Source organism: Colias croceus, chromosome 4 (assembly GCF_905220415.1).
Source record: "Colias croceus chromosome 4, ilColCroc2.1".
In the NCBI taxonomy this organism is placed as follows: Eukaryota; Metazoa; Arthropoda; class Insecta; order Lepidoptera; family Pieridae; genus Colias; species Colias croceus.
The window spans coordinates 544,586-569,444 of NC_059540.1; the positions used below are offsets into that span (position 1 = coordinate 544,586).

The 24,859-nt window shown below is 35.1% G+C and overlaps 2 protein-coding genes across 4 annotated transcripts in view; one reads left to right on the forward strand and one right to left on the reverse strand.

The window, feature by feature from the left end:
• LOC123691502 overlaps positions 1–11,018 on the forward strand; it is a 45,750-nt gene extending 34,732 nt beyond the window's left edge. The window contains exons 8-11 of the mRNA XM_045635924.1: positions 7,960–8,094; positions 8,536–8,665; positions 9,219–9,380; positions 9,593–11,018. Of these exons, the coding sequence (XP_045491880.1) occupies positions 7,960–8,094; positions 8,536–8,665; positions 9,219–9,380; positions 9,593–10,834 (1,669 nt within the window). The 3' untranslated portion in view covers positions 10,835–11,018. The remainder of the gene's footprint in view (positions 1–7,959; positions 8,095–8,535; positions 8,666–9,218; positions 9,381–9,592) is intronic.
• Positions 11,019–11,121: 103 nt separating this feature from the next.
• LOC123691501 (THO complex subunit 2-like) lies at positions 11,122–20,821 on the reverse strand. 3 transcript variants are annotated; one of them, XM_045635922.1, is made up of 11 exons: positions 20,291–20,821; positions 19,803–20,035; positions 19,558–19,661; positions 19,172–19,325; positions 15,981–16,075; positions 15,758–15,836; positions 14,898–15,610; positions 14,440–14,740; positions 13,694–13,781; positions 13,580–13,590; positions 11,122–12,887 (listed from the first exon to the last, which is right to left on the reverse strand). In XM_045635922.1, exons 1-10 carry the CDS (start codon positions 20,497–20,499, stop codon positions 13,584–13,586), a joined length of 1,983 nt encoding a protein of 660 aa, XP_045491878.1. In that variant the 5' UTR covers positions 20,500–20,821; the 3' UTR covers positions 11,122–12,887; positions 13,580–13,583. The 3 variants fall into 3 exon arrangements, with proteins under 3 accessions (XP_045491878.1, XP_045491876.1, XP_045491879.1); XM_045635920.1 differs by having other exon boundaries at positions 13,580–13,781; XM_045635923.1 differs by having other exon boundaries at positions 13,580–13,781; positions 19,803–20,118; positions 20,291–20,404.
• Between the last annotated feature and the right edge of the window lie 4,038 nt (positions 20,822–24,859).

Genomic DNA, 24,859 nt, shown 5'->3' on the forward strand with positions numbered 1-24,859 from the left:
ATTTAATTGTTTAACTTTCCTTTTTTCACAACTCTATCGAACTTTTAAAAAAATCGCTAAACCTTTCAGTTGTAGCCTGTAGGTACACAAAAAAGGTTCATTCATTATGAATTTAATGAATTTCATTATCAATAATTAAAAATTATTTTTTAACTCGTATAACTCAAAAGAAGTAAGTAACTCAGTATGTGATTAGTAAAGTAAAATATCGATGCATGCCCACCACATTAGATAATAAATTCAAAGGAACCGTTTATACATTTAATAGTTGTATAACCGGTGTAATAAAAGGTGAAATATCGTTGTATGAGAATAAATAGTACCTTGAAACTATAACGGTGTTAATATGAAACCTTGCGGGAGCCTCAGATATCGCTGATTTGAAAGAAAATTCACGACCCACGCGCTACGGCAGCAATCGATCAGTATACTAATTGTTATACCAACTTAATTCACAATCATATTTTTTCCCTTGAACAATACTGACAATACCTAATGAGAATTAATTTGAATCATGCGAACTTAATGTATTTTTTTTGCTGGAAAAAACTTTTTTTGCTCTACTCAAATAAAATTAATAATAGTAACATGTCTGAAAATATCGAATATATATCACAAAACGATATTGTAATAGATGAACCAGCTAAAATTGCAGAAGCTTTCAATACGTTTTTCAATAGACATAACTCCGCTAATGGTTCTGGTTCTGCTAAGTATAGTATTGTGTCTAAAGAATCCTCTATTTTCTTATCTCCGTGCATAGAATCCGATGTTTATAAAGCTGTACAATCCTTGAATAATACTGCAGCAGTAGGATATGACAATATACCAACATGTACTATTAAAATGTGTATTAAAGTAATATGTCCTGTATTAGTCCATCTGCTTAATTTATCTCTTACACAAGGTATATTCCCTGATAGACTCAAATATTCAGTCATTAGACCTATACATAAAAAAGGCAAACGTCAGGAATTAGTCAATTATAGACCAATTACCCTTATACCAATAATAGCAAAGATTTATGAAAAAATTATGTATAGCAGGTTAAATCGATTTATAAGTAAATTTAATATCATTAAACAAGAACAGAATGGATTTCAACAAGGTAAATCGACCACACTCGCAACTCACACATTGACAAAAAATATTATTGACAACATTGATAGGCGTAATGAGGTATCTGTAGTCTTCTTTGATATGAGCTGTGCATTTGACTGTGTTGACCATGAATTTCTACTCAGCAAATGTTTTCTGTACGGAATAAGAGGTCCAGCGCACAAGTGGCTGACCTCATACTTGACTAACCGTATGCAATGTGTAGAGATATCGTATATAGACAACAATTCGTTAAAAAAGTCGGTAAGATCACAATACGTACATAATAAATACGGAGTGCCACAAGGCAGTATCCTCGGGCCTCTCCTGTTCTTATTGTACATAAATGATCTTCCTAACGTTACAGAACATAAATGTACTCTGTTCGCGGATGATGTATCCATCACCATACCTCGTAACAAATTGACCACCTACAAAGAAGACATTTATTTGACTATTAAAAATGTAACAGAATGGCTAAAATATAATAATTTAACTCCTAACATTACAAAGACAAAACTAATGCAATTCTGTAATTATCATAACATTAGACATAACCTTGACATAATTTATAATGGACAACGTATTGACGAAGTTACTGAAACGGTATTTTTAGGTATCACATTAGACAACCACTTAAATTGGAAAGCTCACACGGATTCTGTTTGTACCCGTGTAAATAAGTTTGTATTTGCCCTCAGAAGAATTAAACAGATTATTGATGAGAGAGCGGCAATCATTGCATATCATGGTTATGTTTCATCGTTGCTTCGGTATGGTCTTATTTTATGGGGCAACTCTACTAACGTAAAAAAAGTTTTTATAGCTCAGAAAAGGTGTGTCAGAGCAATATGTGGAGTAGGGCCCTTAGAAAGTTGTCGAGACTTATTTAAGCGACTCGGACTTTTAACACTTACTTCCTTATACATCTTGGAGGTTGGAATATTTGTGAAACAGCATCCCTATATGTACATTAAAAGTTGTCAAAATAGTCAGTACCCAACCAGGGATCCTCACAGATTGCAACTTCCAATTTGTCGCACTGCTTTATGTAGCAAAAACAGTCATGTTATGAGTGCGAAGATATATAATAAAATCCCAATGGCATTTAAGGAATTGCCCATGCAATTGTTTAAACTTAAATTAAAAAAGTGGCTGCAATCTCATTGCTTTTATAATATAAATGAGTTCTTTGCTTGTAAACACTAAAGATAGAAAAGGTAGATATAATAATAATAACTGTAATGTAAAATGTTAAAATTAATCTAAATATATATTGTAATTTAGTTAGTTAAATACACATAAATATTTGTATGCCAGTCTGCTGGCGAATTGTGCGGACTTTAATGTAATATATTGTAAAACCTTGTAGACCACAATTCCTGCAAATAAATTATTTCATTTCATAAATTATTTCATTTCATAAATTATTTCATTTCATTTCATTTCATTTCATTACTATTTTGTAAACCACCTACTATTTTGCACCGTACTAGCGTTTAGCTACTATTATGTATTCTGTGACCGTACGCTTCTTTCTATTAGGAAAAACTTATGACGAGACAGAACAACTTCTTGAGATACTGGCTTAAGTGTAAACGTGACTCTTGCTTAGATATCTATAATATAATATTTAAGACACACACACACACACACATACACACACACACTTACACAAACACACGCACACACATACACATACACACACAAATATATATACATTCATAAGATGCAGTTTCATTCGGCACACCCGCATTCTCTTATACACCTTAAATTTTACACATATTTTTTTTTTCTCTTACTACTCCCTATTGTAACCAATTTTAATTTATAACAATTAAGTACTTGCTAAGAGGCTTTTTGTGTATTTATTTTAGAGGCAAGCTGTTTCTCCTAAACACAGGTTGCCCAGTAACCTAGCTAGGGAAACATTGGCTTGTATAAATAATTGTTTTGGTAGCCTTTTTATTTATTTATATTTTGTAAACGTGAATTAAAGCTATAGCTAGTAGCTATATAGTGCTGTAGGTACATGGTATTATATTATAATATACTAGCTTATCGCCCGCGGCTTCGCCCGCTTTCTCTAAAACGATTTGAGATTTAAACTATCCTATCTCTCAAGTTGGATCGAACTGCACATGGTGTGCGAATTTTATTATAATCGGTTATGTGGTTTAGGAGTCCATTGAAGACAAACATTGTGACACGAGATTTATATATATTAAGAGAAGAAGATTATTATCTGTGATATAGGATTCTACATTCACATTGGCAATATAAAACATTAACATTATTGACGAAATCTTTGTTATTTAGTGTGAATACTCAAGAGTTTATTTCCCAAGATCAGTTGAGCACAAAAACATAGAGCTGGTAGGATATGACTTCTTATCACGAGCGATGATGGATGTGAGAAGATTCGTTAACAATGCTCACTACATTACACCGGGACAGTTGCTTTTTGTCGTCGGATTGTTTTGGTGTAAATACTAGGTAAGTGGATTGAAGTCATAGAGAATGAGTTTTAAAAAAATGATGTGAAGAAATTTTTGATATACAAGTTGGATTTTTCCAGAAAAACAAACTGAATCTATCCCGTTTATAGTTACTCGATTCAAATAATTGTTAAATAATCGATTTTAATAACCCATTTGTAAATCTATAGATATTAATATTATAAAGCTCGAGAGTTTTTTTGTTTGTTTGAACGCGCTAATCTCAGGAACTACTGGGCGGATTTGAAAAATTCTTTCGGTGTTAGATAGTCCATTTATCGAGGAAGGCTATAGGCTATATATTATCATCAAGCTAAGACCAACAGGAGCGGAGCAATGCTCGTGAAACCGCGGAGCTTAGCTAGGAATTAAATAAATTATCAACGAATATGAACTAATTAGCATATTCTTAGTTTTTACATACTTCATTCAAAGGAGAAGCTCTTTAAACTTGTGAAGTCTAAAATACTGACAAACTACAAGTGCTAGGTACAAGACGTAAGGTCGGTGGTTAGTCCCACGCTCTCCCTTGATGGATAACCGCGAGTCATTAACACTAATTACTCCTAAGCGATGCTAATACCGCACTGAGACAAATTACTTTTGATTCCCGCCCATATGAACGCCTTGTGAGTGTATCTCATGGACCTATTTATACATATTGTGTAGGTAGATTCGCTGCTTACTGTTCTGACTGATGAAGAAAAATATGATAGTGAGATAAATGGCAAGTACAAATCAAACCGAAAATAACGACTTGCTAATCCGCACGCGACCGACCCAAACATTCCCAGACCTGTGATCCTCACGTGGAAACAGCATTCGGACAGTAAAGCTTGACTTATGACGACTATGATATTAATGATGATGGTGCCAGTACTGCATTGATAATTAGGAAAAAGATGTTTGAACCAGATACTGATTTTTATCAAAATATGTGTAAAAAAAAAATTAATTCATACTTAAAGTAATTTAATTTACATAGGTATTGTATTTTGGTATTGTAGGTATTGTATTTCGAGCAGTGGTGGCTCAGTGGTGAGACCTCAGTCTTGGAATCGATAAGTCCGGGGTTCGAAACCAGCCGAGCGCACAGGAAATAAATTGATTTTTCAATTTATCTGCGCATGTTGCATCACCACTGCTCGAACGGTGAAGGAAAACATCGTGAGGAAACCGACATGTCGAAGAATTAAAAAAAAAAAAGTTCGACGACAAGTGTCATCCGCCAACACGCACTTGGCCAGCGTGGTGGATTATGGCCTGTACCCCTCATAGGAGGCCCGTGTCCCAGCAGTGGGAACGTATATGGGCTGATGATGATGATGATGATGATGATGATGATTGTATTTTGACTCTATGCTAAAGAAGGTAATGAAGTGTTCTTTCCCTATAATTATTATGTAGAGACTTTTCTTTGCCATGCTTAAATTCTAGTCGAAGTAAAGTTAAATCGATTCTCCTGTGTATGTGTGTAATATGTATGTTAATAAAGGTAAGTAATTTACTTTGGATTTGTGTCTACTTCGCTGCACTCACGTTTCCCGAACCCTGGCGTGGGAATCGAGGAGCGATGCTCTGTTTTAAATCCACTATCATGAATTCAAAATAAATTATGGTCGTTGTGATCTGAGTACTCCTACTAATACTATAAATCACAAGGTTAATTTTGATGAATGTCTATGTAAGTTGAATGGCCTCACCAAAAGAATATAATAGCGTAGGTTTAAATTTGATAAATAGGTATGCAAATTAATTATAGGATGATGTACTTAATTATATCTAGAGCCAATTTTATCCAGCTACCACGTATATTCTATGAACAGACCTATATATAAATCATTAATACAAACACTTCCATATAGACAATCAATTATATCCTTACTACACAATAATTAATACAGGTTTATTTGCGTTTCCACCTTGTTATTAACAGGATCGAAGAGTATTGTGCAGGAAGGCCGTGGGCGGCACGAAGCTGGGCTCGTAGGATGCTCATGATTTGCTATGTACTATAATTGCATGTAACGTCGATTCATTATCGTAAATTTATTGTGTTGTGAAATAGGTACTTGATTAATACTGCTGGATATGTAATCATTTCTAATAGATAACATACGTTATACGGCGCGGATATTTTGTTTATTTTCATAATCCAAATGCACTTTAGTCTTTACACGCAGTTAGAATAATAAGATAGACATTTCCTACATCGATACATTTTCTAGGTGCCTTAATTATTCACCTACTTATGAAAAATGTTATTTTATGTAATCCTGCACATACCTAGGTACATAAAGAGACATTACAGAAAGATTAAACTTGGTCATAATAATTTAATAAGTTCAAAAATCTTTACATACCCAAAAAAACCGGTTTAAATGAGTTTCACACATTAATACAAGAGCATTGTATTGAAGAGTTCATGTCACGGATATAACCCGAATATAATAACATATTAATACGATCATGTCTTACGAAATAGCCTCCGCATGCAACGAAGACATTATCTCCATTGCATGACGATGACATTTATTAAATAATTTATTTTATACTACTGTTATTTCTTCATATAAATAAATATAAATATATGTAAATAATTTTTCCCTGTACACGCCTTACGCATAATCTCCGTTCCGAACCGGTGATATCTTATGAACATACCATTAATATGTTATAATTTAACGATTCAAGTCATTTTAACTCCTGATTTAATGAAATAATGTTTGATAATTGATATTGACTTTATTATAATAGTAAGTACTTACTAATTTGCGAGCTTACCTCTGTTTTCGTTTTAAAAGGCAATATAAAAGGAAGCTATTTCAATCAACACTTTTCTTGGAGTAGGTAACAATCTAATCTGGCTCTACTAATGTAAAATATTTCAAGTAAATGTGGTATGTCCAAGAGAACCTGTGAAAATAATAATCTATATCTGGTTATGTCCGCGGTGGGGTCAGTGTCCCGGCCCTCTGCCCCGGCCGTGACTTGGGGGTAATAAATATGGCCTTTGGACACGACGCTGTGCCCTATCGGTACAAGCTCATCTCACGGCTAGGGCTGCTGCTTTTTCTATTTGTGCTAGTTTATTGTTTTCAATAAGTATGAATTTGGATGTTGTTTGCACTTTAATTTAGACTGACTTTGAAAACACATCCTACTAACTCATAACTTTACGCAAAACTACTAAACGAATTTGAAGATATTCGGCAATGATGTATCATTTGTACCAGAATATTACATAACTAAGCTATAAAAATACTTTCTTTTTCCCGCAGGTTCGTCTGAGTATAAAACCGTGCGGTTCAGCTAGTAACTAAAAATCAATTTGGTATAAGTTCTTACGCATAACCCTAACTCTCACAATTTTATTTAATGCCATAGCGATGTATGCATGCACGATATAATATGAAACAAGAAATAGTTACCTATTACTTATTAGATAGTGGAAATCTTTGATTGAAGACCCTAGTCGTGTCTGCATATCATGGTCAATATAATATCTATCGAAACACGGAGATAGATAACTTATGATGCTTGTCAAGATCTAACCAGAAAAGGAATATGCGTGTATGGTCCCGGTAAAAAGTGATATAAATACTTACCTTATTTAAAATTATATGCTATCAATTTAACTCATTCGTGAAATGCACGCAAACCCTTACTCAAGGAACATTAATGATCTTCCTTTTTATGGTTTAATCACGAGGAACAGCCGACGTGAATGAAATAATTGCAATTAGTTAAATTTGCGATGTTAACATGTTGCGATTCAATTCTGCTGAGCGTGTGAGATATTCTGAGTACGTAAGGTCGGGACCGGACGGGATATAATGAAAGATGTTACTTATTTAAGATCTAATTTATTACTCTATCTTGTATGATTAACCTAGACAATTATAATAGTTATGTACTAAATTACAAATACAATTTTCGTGTTTTTGGCTGTTATTATCTACTAAAGCAATATCGCGTGATCACCGTTTTCTGTTAGAATAAAGCAGATTGACATTTCCTACATGGATACATTTTCTAGTCATCTTAAGGTATAGCGCCCGGAAAATTTCTTGGCCAAAAAGTAAAGTAACGTGGTGGGGGAAGCTTGCGCATATAAAAATGTACTAAAACTTGATGCACAACCTTCCCCCACCACGCTACTTTTTGGCCAAGAAGTTTGCCGGGCGCTACCTACATGTTGACGTGACTTCTACTATAGATGCTTCCAAGAATATTCAAATTCACAATAAGTAACCCAATCACAAAAAAGTATCCAAGTCGTTTTCCAATCAACAAAATCATCCATGATTAAAATTAAAACTTAAATTATGTTTTTAACATCATAACTTTGTCTGTTTTTTAGCACTGTACGCGAATGTGGTGGGTCTGGCACAATCGTGTGTGCGGAGGCGCGCGAGGGCTCGTGGGGCGCGTCCCCGCGGGGCTCCGGGGTCACTCTGGAGTGGAGCAACCATCCTGCTCTGAAACCTGGTGATAGGTAAGAATTTTATTTTATATACTAGCTGTGCCCTGCGGTTTTACCAGCATTGCTCCGCTCCTATTGGTCTTAGGGTGATGATATATAGCCTATGACCTTCCTCAATAAATGGGCTATCTAAAACCGAAAGAATTCGTTTAGAAGATTTAAAATCGGACCAGTATCTAGTTCCTGAGATTAGCGCGTTTAAACAAACAAACTCTTCAGCTTTATAATATTAGTATGATAGTATCTATAGATTGAATATTTGTAGTAGATAGGTAGTCGTTTTTTAATTGTTCATTAACCACGATCTTTCATATCTTTATATGGTTATTAATATGATTATTATATTTATGAGATATTGTTGACTCGACCAATATCTGTTTACAATATCTCGCACGTATTTTCATGACGTAAAGTAAAAAGCAACTCAAACTTAACCGCTAACTAAACCTCCAGACTAGTAGAAGTGAACGGCACGAACGTGATGCACTGCAACCTGGAGGACCTCCGGCGCGCCAGCTCGGCCGGCTCGCCCGCGCGGCTCGTCGTCATACGCGGCCTTGCGCCGACACAGCCGTTCACACAGGTAAATGTGACAGAATTATAATAACTTTTCCATTATTACTAAATACTTTTCCCTGATATGAATTAATTTTCCTTTTTTTGACTCGATTATGAGTTCAAGAGAAATGATGCATAGTGAGAGAATTATCCTGTAAAGAATCAGAACTTTGTCTTAATAGTTTATCCATGACTAGCTGCTCCGCGCGGTTTCACCCCCGTAGCTCCACTCCTGTTGCCCGTAGCGTGATTAAATATAGCCTATAACCTTCCTCGATAAATGGGCTATCTAAAACCGAAAGAATTTTTCAAATCGGACCAGTAGTTCCACCAGTAGATTAGTGCGTTCAAACAAACAAACAAACTCTTCAGCTTTATAATATTAGTATAGATAAAGTGGTTCAATTATTTTTAAAGTTTATTGTAAATCTAATACCTATTTTCAAAAGTAGTTTATCAATTATTGATGAGACCACCAAGTGACTATAGTATTAAATTCTAAAATCAAATTACCAAAAGTTAGTTTCAAAGAACCTGTAACTTATAAACTTAACGATCTACTCATTATCAAATTGTAGAACGAAGCAGCCACATTGCGAACAGAACTGGAAGCGCTGAAGAGCTCTGCAGAGGAAGCGGAGAAAGCGAAGGAGGGGCTGCGCACCGACAACACGCGCCTCACGCACCGGATCTCCTACCTCGAGGAGCAGGTCGCAGAGCTGCTGGCGAGACATACGCAGGTAGGAACTACATTTGATGTTGTCTAAATGCTTTTTCGTCTGGTACCTATTAAGGTGTGTTATCTGTAGAACTGTTTAATGAAGTATTTGGAACGTAAAACTAAATGGAACTATTATCCTACTCGACATTGAATGGAAATATTTTATAAAAAATAAGTCCTCGATTAAGTCAATTTTCAAAGTTATTTATATGAAATTACTATTTGTTACAGTTACGCCCGTCAAGCAGCAACGAAAGCTGCATTACAGTGAACAAAACAAAGAAAAATGTCACCAACATTAACATAACAAGTGAGCCTCAACCTAAACAGAGCCCCAAGTCAGAGGTGCAAGTATTTCAAAAAGGACCAGACATAACGGCGATTGTAGCCAAACTACCCGGATTGGACGGTGCTGAAGCTAATCTACCAGTAATTCGGCCGAGATCTAATGCATCTGGGGCTTCTTCACGAATGGCTCCATCTCCACGAACATCACCACCTCCTCACCACAGATCGCACAGTTCTCACAGCCTGGAACACCGAGCAGGCAGAATGAGGCACTCCTTATCCCATCATTGTATTCACGGCGGCATGGACTACAGCGCAGAAACAGACGCAGCCATCCGGATGATAGAACGCAACCAAAGACATATGGAAAAACAGAGGTTGAAAAATGAAAAACTAAATAGGACAAAAACAGAAGAACATTTCAGATCCGACAGTGATCTTGATAGAAAGTCATCGAGTTCATGTGACCCGCGGCAAGATATAAAGAAAGCCGCAGAACGAATAGAAGAAAGTATCAAAAAGACCAACTGGGCCGAAAGGAAAACTCTATCGATCATTGAGCAGCTCAAACGCTCACAACGCATGCGGAAATTAAAAAAGAACGACAGCTCTGAAGATATTCAAGTAGATAATACATACATGTACAGTAAGATCGATGGGAAAGTTTTGGAAAATGCGCACAAATCGAGTAGAAGAACATCCAAGCTTTATTCTCGAAGTGCAAAATCATCTGAATTTGAATCAGAATCTGATTTCCCTAATGATATTTATAGTAGTTCGCCACGGTTGGATTACGGGTCTGAAAGTTGTTCGAGGTTAAGTCATTACAAAAAGAATGAAGAAAGAAGAGACGATCCCAAACGACCGACACCTCCCCGCAAACCGTTGCGGCTGTCACTTCACAAAGCGAAAAGCGCCCACTCATTAATGAACGGAAGCGAAACAGAACAGAGCAGACCTCCTTCAGAAGCTCAAGAATCGGTCAAACGACCAGTAAAGAGAACTCACGGGGCTGATAAGAGTAGAGAGAGAATACGGGACGGTGGAAGAGCTACTCCGCGGCCTTCCCGGAAAGTTTTAAATGGTTTTAGCGCGTGTGAGACGCCGGCAGCTGATGACTTGTACCCGGACACGCACGTCCCGGTCCGAGTCAACGGAATGGTTCGAGCTGGCAAATGGTGCTAGCATGTACTGAACTTGAAATTGTGCAATTTCTTCCACCTGTATGTTATGTGTATTGTGTAGGAGTTAGACAATGATTTGAGGCTATTTCTTTCCAGTGAATTTCTGTTCATATTTACGATAGTGCACCCACCGTTAATACTCACCAATAATTGTATTTATTTAGTGAATAAACCATTTTATAAAATGTTTTGGTTTTTTTTATACCACCAACCTAAGTAGTTTTTAATAATTAAAATTATACACATAAATTGCTACTTTAAAGGGAGAATGGTTTGATTAAAAGACCATTTTAATAATTATTATTTATTTTAGAACGGCGATTACATAGAATTATCAGAAAGAAACAAATATATCTAAGAAATTATACATTAGCGTGCAAATAAAACAAATGACAATATTTACAATTACGAAAATAATGATCATAACATTTCCATTGCGAAATCATAAACTTACAAGAATAAACAAAGATGCCAATAAATTCTATTGCAGTTCACAATATACTTAACGTTAGAATAATATATAACAAGTGTACCACATTTTCCATTCCTAGAACCCCACCGTAGAGTTAACGAATTAAAAATGTCATCGATTGCTGCATTTCAGTTCAAATTACTGTTTTATAAGGTTTTCAGAATTGAAAATGAATGGCACCATTTATAATTGGCTACTCTATCGGCGCGGTATTAAACATTCCATGAAAGAAACAATATTAAAAAAAAACTCCAAACTTAAAACAAATTATTATAAATCGAATCAACTTGAAACATTGGCAAATAAACACCGACAACACCGGGCACTAATTTTTACATTTCCCACAAAGTGACTAGAGCCTAACCAGGAAACATTGTGATGTCTTTCACATGAGTTCGCAGAGCAGTCTTGACGTCCATTTTAAAACTTTTCATAAGCGAAATTATCACTAAATACAATATAAACATAAGTGTACAATTATATACATAGTTGGGATACGAAGCGCCCAAAGGAAATATAATAAACATCTGAATAAATCCTCTCTTTATCACGCACTGTTAATCTCACTCCAAATAATATTTTAAATATATATTTATGTATGTTTTCTAAACGAGTATGTAGCTTAAATCTATTTATATTATGATGGTGGCGTCATCATGGCGGTAAAATCGAGACATTTTGTTCTTGCATTTCCTTTGTTAAAACGAGTAGGTAGATATAGTTTCATTAGTATTCCATAAATCATAAGTGGACTAGTAACACGTTTCTCTGCGAGATTTATTCTGAAAACTTGGTTATTTACTTAAATTTATCGGATAACACTTTTCGAAAATTACACCAACAGTTAATTATTTCCCATCAATTTTTTTCTTAAAATTGAGGATAATCAGCTATGACGACACCAATTGACATAAATATTCAAAGTACATTAATTACGAAATATTACATACGGAACCCAGCGTGAGATGGTCACATCGCACTTGGGTCTGATAACCATTGTATAAAGGTGTTACCTTACTACCAGATATCTGTAAAAATTAGCCTAACATTTAAAAACTACAATATATTCTTAGGATGCTGTTCGCTAGTCATATATGGTCGTTTAAGGCTAAATAGTTATTTCATATTTATTCCTATAATGCCATTCATTGAGCGCACCTATTTATGTTGTTATTAATAATAACTTAACAGATAATATTCGAAAAATTAAGTAACACATAGAAAACACCAGAAAGATAAAAATTATATGATTGTAAATATTCCTTGAAGAACCTAAATGGTCCTTCGAGTCGGATACATTCAGTATGAGAAACAAAAGTTCATTGACAATTCCAATAAAATAAAGATCATCTTATTTTTTTTTATATATGATAGTTTTAAAGTTAAATTAATTGTTTCTAGTTATACTAGATTTACATGCGTATTTGTTTACACTTAGTGAGATGACTCAATGACGGCTAATAGATAATAGATTAATATAATGTATAAAAGTGTAATTACGTACAACAACACCAATAACATCACTCCACCTAGCCGCTGCTTCTTTTTCTAGAATTCGTAGCAACGGCCCCAGTTCACAAATCTGGAAAAATAATCCATATTAATTACATAAAAGTGAAGTCCCATGACCCCTAGTGGGGTTATGCATTACACATCTGTTTCACTGATCTCGATTTTCTTTAGAAACAAGTAGGTCCTGCCTTCTGTGTCCTGCCAGACCGAGACATTTTTTTTCTTCGTCTCCACCGGGAATCGAACCCAGGACCCCTCGGTGTTACGCTCACGCGTCAACCACTATACCAAGGAAGCGGTCAAATTAATTACATAGTAAACTAAATAGGTAAATAAAAGATACAATAGGGGTTTGTGTGTGCACGACTTTCTCATTCAGATTTCTTGGCTGAAATGTCTTTGCGAATTTCTTATTCCGAGAAAATGCAGCTAGCTCATGCCACCTCCATAAAATTATAATTATGCGGAATGTGTAGTGAGTGTGTTGATGATACCAACACTGCCCGCTGCATGTGCAGCGAGAGGTGCACGCGGCATCCCTCTCTACCAATACACCTACCTACCGCCTATAGCAATAATAGCAATAGCGGTAGTGTGTGTTGAATATGTTTTCGCGTGCGCGCGTGTGTGTGTGTGAGTGAGTGTGTGTACCTATATATGTGTGTGTGTGTGTGTGTGTGTACACCTATATGTGTGTGTGTGTACACCTATATCCTATATATGTGTGTGTGTGTGTGTGTGTGTGTGTGTGTGTGTACTCACTTCTTCAGCGGCTGCGGCAGCGGCAGCTCCCTGACCGCCCGCTTCATGAGCAGCGACAGGCGCACCCGCCTCGCGTCCCCGCCCCGCGCGATCCTGCGCTGCCGCTGCCGCAGCCGGCGGGCCTCCGCGCGCTCGATCACCTCCTCGAGGGAGGGACGCCCGGACGAGCGGCCGGAGGAGCGGGACGAGCGGCGGCGGCGACCTGCATACAACGTGACCGGTGACGTTAATAACACTTGTCTATCAAATAAAATAAAAAGACGTGTCGCACTCGGGGACTGCCGCGGTAAAGCTATTGCATGCTATGCCTTCAAGCCACACCTCCGCGCCCGTCGGAGTGGGGAGCGTGAGGTTTTTCGTTACGAAATTTCTGGATTCGGTCCCCGCGCTCAAGGCCCGCGATAGAATCTATGCAATAGCTTAAAACTCACGCTTTTGCTTTTTGTGCACGATTACTGTTGCAACCAATTACATTATAAGTAAAAAGGTGGTTTAAAGGTGGTGGATGGTCGCGCATCCAAATGCGGTTAATTGGCCACAGTTTTATAGTCACGGTACTTAAATCATGTTTTACATTGACGTCTAATCATACGAGAGTTATGTTACATCACAAGCATTGAATTCAATTTACGCACCCGTGCCCGCACATTTATGTCGTATCGAAATAATTATTTCACTTGTATTTTTGACAGAGAATATGAAAAAATAATCTAAATTAATACATTATCCACTAACATAATATGATGAAGCACCTAGTTAAAGACACTTTGATAAAAATCATATCTAAAGTTAAAAGTTAAAACATGTTGTTTTATCGAAAACTGGCTAATATTAAACTTTATACTGTTAAACAAACTAACCTGTAGACGGTTCAGGTTCCGTATCTGTTTCCCAACTATCTGAATTATCACTTTCCGACTCTTCCGAATCATCAGATTTCGACTTAGGGGAGCTGCTTGGAGTGTTTTCTCCAATCCCGCTATCAAGCTTTTGCCTCTTTGCCTTGCTCTTGGAGACTCCTTCATTGTCCTCTCCCTCCTTGGGTTTGGGTCTAGCCTCCTCCCAGTCCATTTCAGCAGATGTGCCCGGTTCTTGCATCTTTGGTATGTATATTTCTACTTCGGATGGCATCCGCGGATTGGATGAGTCAGGTTTATCATCCTGGTAATGAAAGTTATAGATTAAAAAAAATATTTATAAAGATAATATTTTGAAAATTAAATAATAATGTATGATGTCACAGTAAATAAACAATAGTTATCAGTTGAAATAAAATTTTCGGTTACTGTATATAAAATTGACGAATGCAAATACTTACATCATCATCACTACTGTCTTCATTAATAGGTGTTTTCGATCGCGGCGTCTTTTTGTTATTGTCTTTATCTTCACCTTCTTTAGAGGTTGAGGGCTTTTCATCATCAACTGAGTCACTGGATGATTTTCTAATGTTCTTCCTCGATAGCTTCCCACACTTCTTGCTTTTTTTGCCCCAGTATTTCTTCTTCTTCAGCTTCCTAATTAATTCAAGAGCTTGATCGCTGTGGGACTCTGTTTCTTTATCCCGAGATGTCTCACTCTTGGCAGTATCTTCACTCTTGTAATAACTAGAGTCTTTATCTATTTCTGACGATTTATCAGACTTATCATTGTTTTCTGTCTCTTGATCAGTCTTTGTGTTCTCTTGAGCCTTGTCCTTATTTTCTTGTGTTTCATCTGCCATTTCTATATTTGCTTCTTCAGCACTTTCAACCTTATCAGTCTTTGTTTTTGGGCTCTTTTCCACTGTATTGTCTGTACCGTCATTTCCGTCGCTGTCATCATCATCGCTGGAGTCATCATCGTCTCCGTTTCGACTTCCACCCGTTTGTTCGTCGGAATCGTCAGAATCGTTGGACCGTCTAGCGACTCTGTCGAAGCGCAGGGCGCCGGCCACTCTGTTCTGGCCCATGCTTATCACAAGGCTTAATAAAGCATTCATTTCATTCGCACCACTCTCTGAGTCTAGATCATGGAGGACATTGAGGTTCTCTGTAAAAGGAACAAAATTTTATAATGAATATTTTAAGTAAAGGTCAGTTTATAAAATATGATTCAAATACATAAGAGCTCAAACAAAACTTTTTCAAAATTATGTGTAATATATTGAGTTATTGAGCATTAATATATTTCACTTACGGACTTCACCGCCGGGTTCAATAGGTATGCAGATCTTCCTCGGGCAGGACACACGTCGTGGTCGGCGCCATGGCCTTTCCTAATAAAGAAAAAAAGTTCATAAAACAATTAAGAAAAGTTATCTGAGTAATATTAATTTTTTTATCTATTTTTTGTGTGTTAAACAATTCAAAGGAGGACAATAAAATGAATAATTAAGGCAACATTAACAATTTCTACATACCTTCAACTCCGGATTCCTGCGAATGACACCCTCCCTCATGGAAGCGCGTACCCGCGCCCTGGCCAGCAGCTGCAGACGCGGCGGCATCAACTCAGCTGTCAGAAACATACTCACATGATATATTCAACATCTTTTACAATCTGTGCATCATGACAATTCTATAATGACATGCAAAGAAAAACAAAACAAAAATTAAGTAATTATTTTCAAAAGAAACATGTTTGTGTGTTGTAATACTAAAACAATATAATATAAGCTGTTATGATTGACACACAATATACAGCTTGACTGACAGTCACTCTCAAAAAATGTCCGAACGAAAAGTCTGCCTATGCATCTCAGAGCCTAGGCAGAGTTTTGTTCACATGCGTTTAGAGCGCACTTTAAATACAACGCCACGCAATAAGAAGGTGTTCAATGAAAAACTGTCGAATTATCAGTGTATTAAAACATTTAAAAAGATTAACATATACAGCCTTACTTATAAAAACTGACTGATCTGTTGCTTAAACACCTCTCAGTTAAACAACTCTCAACTCCTTAAACAATGATTAAAATAATCTTACTTATAAACCTCTCTCAGCAGTCTCTCAACTAAGTAACGTCAATATATTTTTTCTAGTAACATTATCGAAATAAAACCCGCTATTCACGAAAAACTTGACTAAAAATGTACTTTTTGACAAATATGAATGGTAGACTTTATTTTGTTTCAAAATATAATTATGTCATTTCTTTGTTATTTAATTTATTATAGCAATTGTTGTACAGCTGTGATTTATGTAAAATTATGTTTAATGTTTATCATATTTGTACAGTGAAAAATCAAATAACTGAAAATGAGCATCAATTATTATTAATCCTCCTTGCAAAAAAGCAGGGAAGAACTTATGAAGCAACAACAAGAGTTGCATGAAATTACAATCCAACAGGAAAGGGAGACTCATGAAAAAAGGCTCTAAATACTTACTTTGGAAGAGGAATATTATAAGAAAACAATAATAAATTTACAAATATATGAAAATATTTATTTAATTATAAAAATAAGTTTCAATATGGCTGTGTTGATATTTTCCCTTGTTTTTCGCATTCATCTTCTTATTCTTCTACATTATTAGGGACAGTTGGATTTGTTAATTGATTTTCAATGCCTGTAGGATCTAGAAAGAAACAAAAAAAAAGAATTAAAATATGGATAGGTAGCATTTATGTATTGGCATTATTAAATATACTTTGTTTGCATATGAAAGTATTTTGCGTAAATACCTACCTTGATTTAAAATAGATTCATTAATTATTATTAGTATTGTTAAATTGTGCAAAACTGCACCAGCAATAATCGTGATCTTGATCACGTGGAGGAATCCTCACAACGTTTCATTGAGAATGCGGAATCTTTGCTTCCACACCCCGAAGCAACGCTCGACAGTTATAGTAATTATTCCTCGTTCGCATGTGACTCAGATCGTACAATATGCTTCCCAAAACTACGACCGGAATTCTTCCTCTTTCAGGTCCAGAGAATTCACGCTCTGTTTATAATTTTTTTTTTTGACGCCTACGAATTCTAAAATCACGAAGCACCTGCACATCATTCGTAAAGTCTTTACTCAAACTATCAATATCCATTTTACCACAGTTATTTTACTGCGAAGTGAATAAAAACACAAATAATATACTCTTGGCAACTACAAAACGTCAAATGTTTGACAATATATCCGCCATGATGTCTCTCAAATAGATTTAAAACAGGGTCGGACGTTTCTTAAATTTTGACATTATTTAACTGTTACTTAAACACCTCTCAACACTGAATTGGGTTTATAAGTGAAAAAAACGTTGATCAACAGCTAAGAGGGGCTCTTAAATTTGAGAGACGTTTATAAGTAAAGCTGATACATATTATAGTATTTTATTGTGATTTAATGCAAACTGAACGCGAAATGGTGCTAACTATTTCCGCGCGAATATTTCGTGCTATATAAAGTATGGCAATGCCCGAACTGCGGAATAAAAGTCGCATATGTATTTCGATCAGTCATGTAACGGCGCTATTGAGAAGATCAATCTATTTTACACGTGTTTCTCAGCTGAAAACTGAATTCAAGTGAAAATAAATGTAAGAAATTTTGTTTCGCAGTGCATTCAATTCTGATTGCGGAATTTAATACGCGAGAATAAAAACCTCGCGGTGAAATATCGCTGTGCGGACAAGTCCTAAAACCAGCCTAACTTATTTCAATAGTGTTTTTGTATTCATTTACACATTATCAAAATCACACATAAAAGCAAAATGCAAAAGTTCAATGTTTCATAAACATACACTTTTTAGAGTAATTGCCAGAGTAAGCAGTAACTCTTTAATAACAATTCAGGCACTTCAAGCATTTTGAGTGTAAATTTCAAGGTCACGTCAGTGCAATACCGTCACGTCACTGAGTAAGGCGACGATTTTAGTATCTTTGAATCTTGCCAAAGAAGTTTCACTTCTGATCCTTGTGCTCGGCACACAAGCTCTTTTTTTTAAAGTGAAACTTTTATTACATCGTCTCAAACTTTTTGGTCTGTGTAGCGCATGTCTCGCGACGCACGATACATACGATAATTATCGTACAAATACGATAATTTTTAGTTAAATGTCTATAGTGTGAAAAAAAGTTTCACTTTTACCATGGTTTCATAAAACCACACAAATGTTTTTTGTATTCAATACTGATTGTACATTGTGTTATGAAACAAATAAACGATTTTTATTTTAAATTTATTTTTATTCTATCAATTGTTTTCTTTCCACATGACTATTCAGCTTTTAAGCTGTTTCGAGCTTGTGACTTAGTTTAACATCGCTCATCGGAGTGACTTTGAACATTACTGCCACAAAATAAGATGTTAATTTGAATGGATGCTTTAATCTTATCTGTACATTATTTAATCAATGTATGTGAGAGTGTAGTTGTTTATATTGTCAATTGTCAATTCATGTTATGATAAAATATTATAACTATTAAATTAAATATTAGATATACCAGAAAAAATTGTAATATTTTGTGGATGTTAGCATTGTCAAAATAATCAAGGGTTCTAACACAAAATTTTCAAAGAACAAATATGACAAAAAAATGAATGACAAAGGAATGACAAAAAAAATATTTCATAAAAAGAATATGTACTCATTTACAACAAAAACTTACCCAATTTAACGCTGTCCAAGGAGTCCTCTTGCGTCGGCACTTGTAAGTTCAAGAAGGACACATTGAGCAGGCTGCGAGACACCCACTTGTTCTCTGACACTCGCTTCACCTGCTGCAGAGTGTCATTGATGGGCAGCACTAGGATGCCTCCAACCTGTTGCAAAAAATTGTTTAAATTAATAAATCTAATTTTATGTTTTGTGAATTTTCCATATTTTTCAATATTGTTTAAGTTAATAAAGTGAATTTTACTTTTCAATTCAAACATTTACAAATACAGCATAGAATTATTTGTTTGAATTTTGTAAGTATGTATGTACTCAAAAAAAATATTTTAAAAACATTTTGGAGTACAATTATAAAAAAAAATTAATTAACAATGTTACCTTAATAAGATTCTTGAAGTAATTTTCATATTCTTCAGGACAGCCAGCCCCGCAGTAAACTCGATCATAGCCACACTGAAGAGGAGCTATGCACAGCCCATTGCCTGAATATAATTAAATCAAAATATGTTTATATAATATTGATTTTCAAATAACTAATAGATACAACAAACATATTTTTATAGCTATCTATAAATTAGAGCTTTATAGACTTGATAGAGATACAAACATAATCAATAACTTACCCGTGAAAAACTTAGGTTCGCAAAAGTCAAAGTCGTCCAAGGATGGAGAGTTTTCAATGAACTGGCTGAGCTTCTTGGTGGCATATTCCACAATGATGGGATGCACCTCCACCCCGTGGCTGATGCCTGCGGTGCCCAGGATCAGCCCGGCTAGAGTGCTCAGGTATCCTGTGCCCGATCCAACGTTCAGGAACGACAGCCCAGGCTTCAGCTCAAGTCCCTCCATCACCTCACTAAAGAGCCATGGAACATCACTTAGATACAGAATCATGAAATTCCAAGTCTAAGTGTAGAATCAGTCCATGAATACTCTTCCCTAAGTTCAAAAAAGCCAGGTATGTTGAAATCATTGTGTAATCATTGTCTAAAATTCATTGTGCATGTAGAGAGCTACTTTTAAAGTACCTTCTATCAATATCAGTTGTAAATATCAATGTTAAAAGAGAAAAGATAGTGATCTCAATGAAAAGTTGAAATTGCTATATTACCTGTAAATGCATGGTGAAGACAAATGAAAGGGTTCCTTCCTCCAAGCTAGATCTTTATAAGCCTGGTCCCTAGCCTCAGGTGTCATATAATCCGCACGATCCAAAGCCCGAAATACTTTTTCTACCCGCCTAGTGCGTATATAGTTCCCACTCAACAGATTGTCTATCAACTCATTGTTGTCGCGACCCGAGCTCACGGCACCACCCATTTTGATATATTAATAATTTACTTATAAATCCTTGAGCCTCTATTCCAATTGCAGCTGGTTAAAATTGTTTGTGACGTCACAGTTGTTTTTCAACATATTTTTCCAGGGCACGTAGGTCTAGACACCATTTTATGATTTATATTCTTTTCTTTCTTATTTCAGTGCATTAATCTTAGCATATAAATATACGTAGCTTACAATTATTTAGATAAAATAGAACAATAATACCAATAAAGTTATTATTTTATTTGAAAAATATGTTTTAATTTTCAAATGCAATTGTTGAATCTCGCAAGTCGCAAAGCCAGAGAAAACAATAATTACCATATTTGAAATTATTTGGCAGTATATTGGCAGTATAGCAAGGCTATTGCCTGATCTAAAAAATCTAAATCGTGTATTTTTTATACTTTCATCAGAAACATGTACATCAATCTCTTGCTAGAGCAAGAGATGAGCCTAGAGGCTCAATTTATAAATTATATATTTAATTTTACAATTTACTTAGAATACATCGCAACTCTCAAGTCTCAACTGTATATTTTCGATAATTTCTCATACTTGATGATTTAAAACGCATGTTTTTTTTTTCTCTATAAGGAATTCAATTTACTTACTTACATTATTTTTAATAATGCTTTATTAATGTATCTAGAAATAAATTTATTTTAACCACAGATTTTAACTAGGTAGGTAGGTATTCTCATTTTTACTATTCATACCAAGAAGCTTATATCTACACTGGAGATTTCGGTATGAACATTGACGTGTAACAAGAAAATATTGCCCAGTTCCATTGAGATAATATGAATATGGAGCAGACATCACGAACAAAATCTGTGCGCCAAGCGCGGCGGCGCGGGGCGCGCGAATGACGGCTAGACAGTCATAGATTATGCGATGTCACTGACTCACCGCTATAGCGGCGACACTTTGTTTCATTCTGTCTATTTTATTGGGTGCCACTGATTACATGCACGTTGACTTGAAATTTTCTTTGTACTTACTTAATATTTATTTTAGGTATAAACTGACTTTACTACGCGGGGCTAACTATATCTGGCATATAAGTAAATAGTGACGTCATATGGAATAATTTAATTTTTTTCGTGTTTTAGGTTCAGTCAGGGAAGTTTTATTCCTTACAAATTGAGCCTTTTTTAGAAAAAAAATAATTTTTCCCTTTCTTCACGGCCCAGACATGGAAACCTTGAATAGAAAAAATATTAATTACTTATCTCTGAACTAGCAGTCCGCCCCGGCTTCGCCCGTGGCACATATTTCGCAATAAAAAGTAGCCTATGTTCTTTCTCAGGGTCTTAAGATTGTCTGTGCCAAAGGAGAATGCCCATGAAAGTATGGACCACAGTACAGTGTTGCGTCAATGCCAGAGTGGTTTTGGAGGGTTCTTCGATATTCAAAAGATTTTTACCAATTGATTTTTTTGTGATAAAAACAGGGGTTTTCAAGATATTGAGAAAAATGTGAAATAACCTCAAAACTTAAATAACCCCGATTTAGTTAGGTTTATGTGTGATTTAGGTAACATTTTATCGTCCATAGGTTATTTTTCGATTACTTAACATATTATTTAATCTATGCGTAGAGCTTATGCTTTCAGACAAAGTCTATCTGTTCATCGGCTAGTGTAGGTAGGCACCAGAAATCTTCCGGGACGGATTTCAAGAAAACCTAAATATATACTTAAAAAATGCCAATTGAGTTTTTATTCGGTTTATGTAATTCGGTTTATGTTGTTGTTGTTGTTGTTGTTTGAATCATTTTTTCACTACATATTCGAAGAAAGAAACAAATAAGAAATAACTGGTTACCTACCAAGCTATGTCATAATAATTTTTTTTTTATATATACATATTTATATTATTTTACTTCACTATCTTTGTTAAAACAACCTACAGTGTATAAACAATACCTTAAAGAGTGATTTTATGTTAATTGATTTTTTTTTATAATTCAATGAAAACAATAATCGATATTAATACATTTAGCTATTTACCATAGTAAATGTAATAAGTTACCGCTTGGTTACCGTGGTAACCTGTAATGGACACTAATTAATCTATAATAATGGATCTAAACAATTACATGTCTTATTAGATTTTACAAAACATTCCCTGTTCAAAATATATTTTCCGATGGTAAGAAGGCCTCTAAATTGCCGAGATTTTTTTTTAATAGTATTGTTGTCTTGATGCATGAGAAAAACCAGTACCAAAAATGGGCATTCTCCTTTCATCAAAATCGGTCCAGTAGTTTATGAGCCTATTAATTACAATCAAACAAACAAACAAAGTTTTCCTCTTTATAATATTAGTGCAGATAAATAAATAATAATTCAATTATACGTTCAAGTCAGTAGCTTATACAATATCAATTAAAAACTTGATTAAAATCAATTAACAAAAAAAATTGGTGATTGAGTAATTGATTTTCATATTTCATGATTTCACCTTTTTTCAATTAACAACCAGTCTATGCTTTTCTAAATATGTAAAATTATTATTTTATACTATAAAAATATACGCCAGCAAATATTACTAACAACACTTATTTCATTCCCAATGTCATATCTTAAATTTTTAATCTATGACAAAATGTCGCCCGCCAAAAATTTTGCTCTAACTAAGTTTTAAAAATTATTATCTAATTACTTACTGATGAAAAGTTATTCCTTTGCACTTTTCCGTATTCTTTGTATTATTTGTGCAATATCGTAACACACACGTAGACATATTTGATGCGTTTCACTTTAAAACAAATAAAAAATGAGCGTGACGTTCGCGCCAATGAGCGGAGCAAGCGACTGAGTGCAGTTACGCCAGATGACGTATGTTGAGCGGAACATATGTGATGTAGGCGGTATCGACTCCATATTAATATTATCTCAATGCCCAGTTCATGTTTTTTATCACTTTCACACCTAACTTGGTATTGCCACTGTTAATACGAAGTTTTCCCAAGGCTACTATGTATGCTGTAATATTCTGTGCAAAAGGTTAGTTTTTGTACATGAGTTTGTTGATAAATTGCCAAAAACGTCATTCAGAAGCATTGTTGGATGAGACAATTATTATTTATGCTAAATAAAATAAGTATCTGAACCAATTATTAAAAAGCGATACTCCCTGCTTATGGGTAGTCACCATAATAAAATTGTAGCAACTCTCACTTTGTCAATATGGCATGTGTGTCAAAAAAATTGCGTCGATTCGAATATTTAAGTTAATATTGTTGCTTATTTAATGAATATTTTCCGAATATAAAGAATGCATTGTATTGTGCAAAATTGCAGAAGTGTTTGGACACCAAATTCTGGCATTGAATTTCACAGGCAAGTGTATATTTACGTTATTTACAATATTCCTCAATACTCCAGCATTGACCTGTTTAGAATCATTTCAATGGCAAAAATTGTCTAATTAAGCATCATTTTAGTAAGCAGTCATGTTAAATTTGTTATTTCCCCAATACTTTATCATTTTTCAACAAGTTTTCAATAAACAAATTTAACAAGTAAGGTAACCATGATGACGAGTTTTTATGGATAGCGAGGAGAATATATTGTAATAACAATATTATGATGAAAATTTAGAACACCATTTTAAAGATTGTTAGGTTAAATCATTGAGATAATATTAATATGGAGCAGACACCACGAACAAAATCTGTGCGCCAAGCGCGGCGGCGCGGGGCGCGCGAATGACGGCTAGACAGTCATAGATTATGCGATGTCACTGACTCACCGCTATAGAGGCGACACTTTGTTTCATTCTGTCTATTTTATTGGGTGCCACCCCTTACATGCACGTTGACTTGAAATTTTCTTTGTACTTACTTAATATTTATTTTAGGTATAAACTGACTTTACTACGCGGGGCTAACAATATCTGGCATATAATATAGGATGATGTAAATAGTGACGTCATATGGAATAATTTAATTTTTTTCGTGTTTTAGGTTCAGTCAGGGCTATGGGAAGTTTTATTCCTTACAAATTGAGCCTTTTTTAGAAAAAAAATATTTTTTCCCTTTCTTCACGCCAAAGGAGAATGCCCATGAAAGTATGGACCACAGTACAGTGTTGCGTCAATGCCAGAGTGGTTTTGGAGGGTTCTTCGATATTCAAAAGATTTTTACCAATTGATTTTTTTGTGATAAAAACAGGGGTTTTCAAGATATTGAGAAAAATGTGAAATAACCTCTAAACTTAAATAACCCCGATTTAGTTAGGTTTATGTGTGATTTAGGTAACATTTTATCGTCCAAAGGTTATTTTTCGATTAACATATTTAATCTATGCGTAGAGCTTATGCTTTCAGACAAAGTCTATCTGTTCATC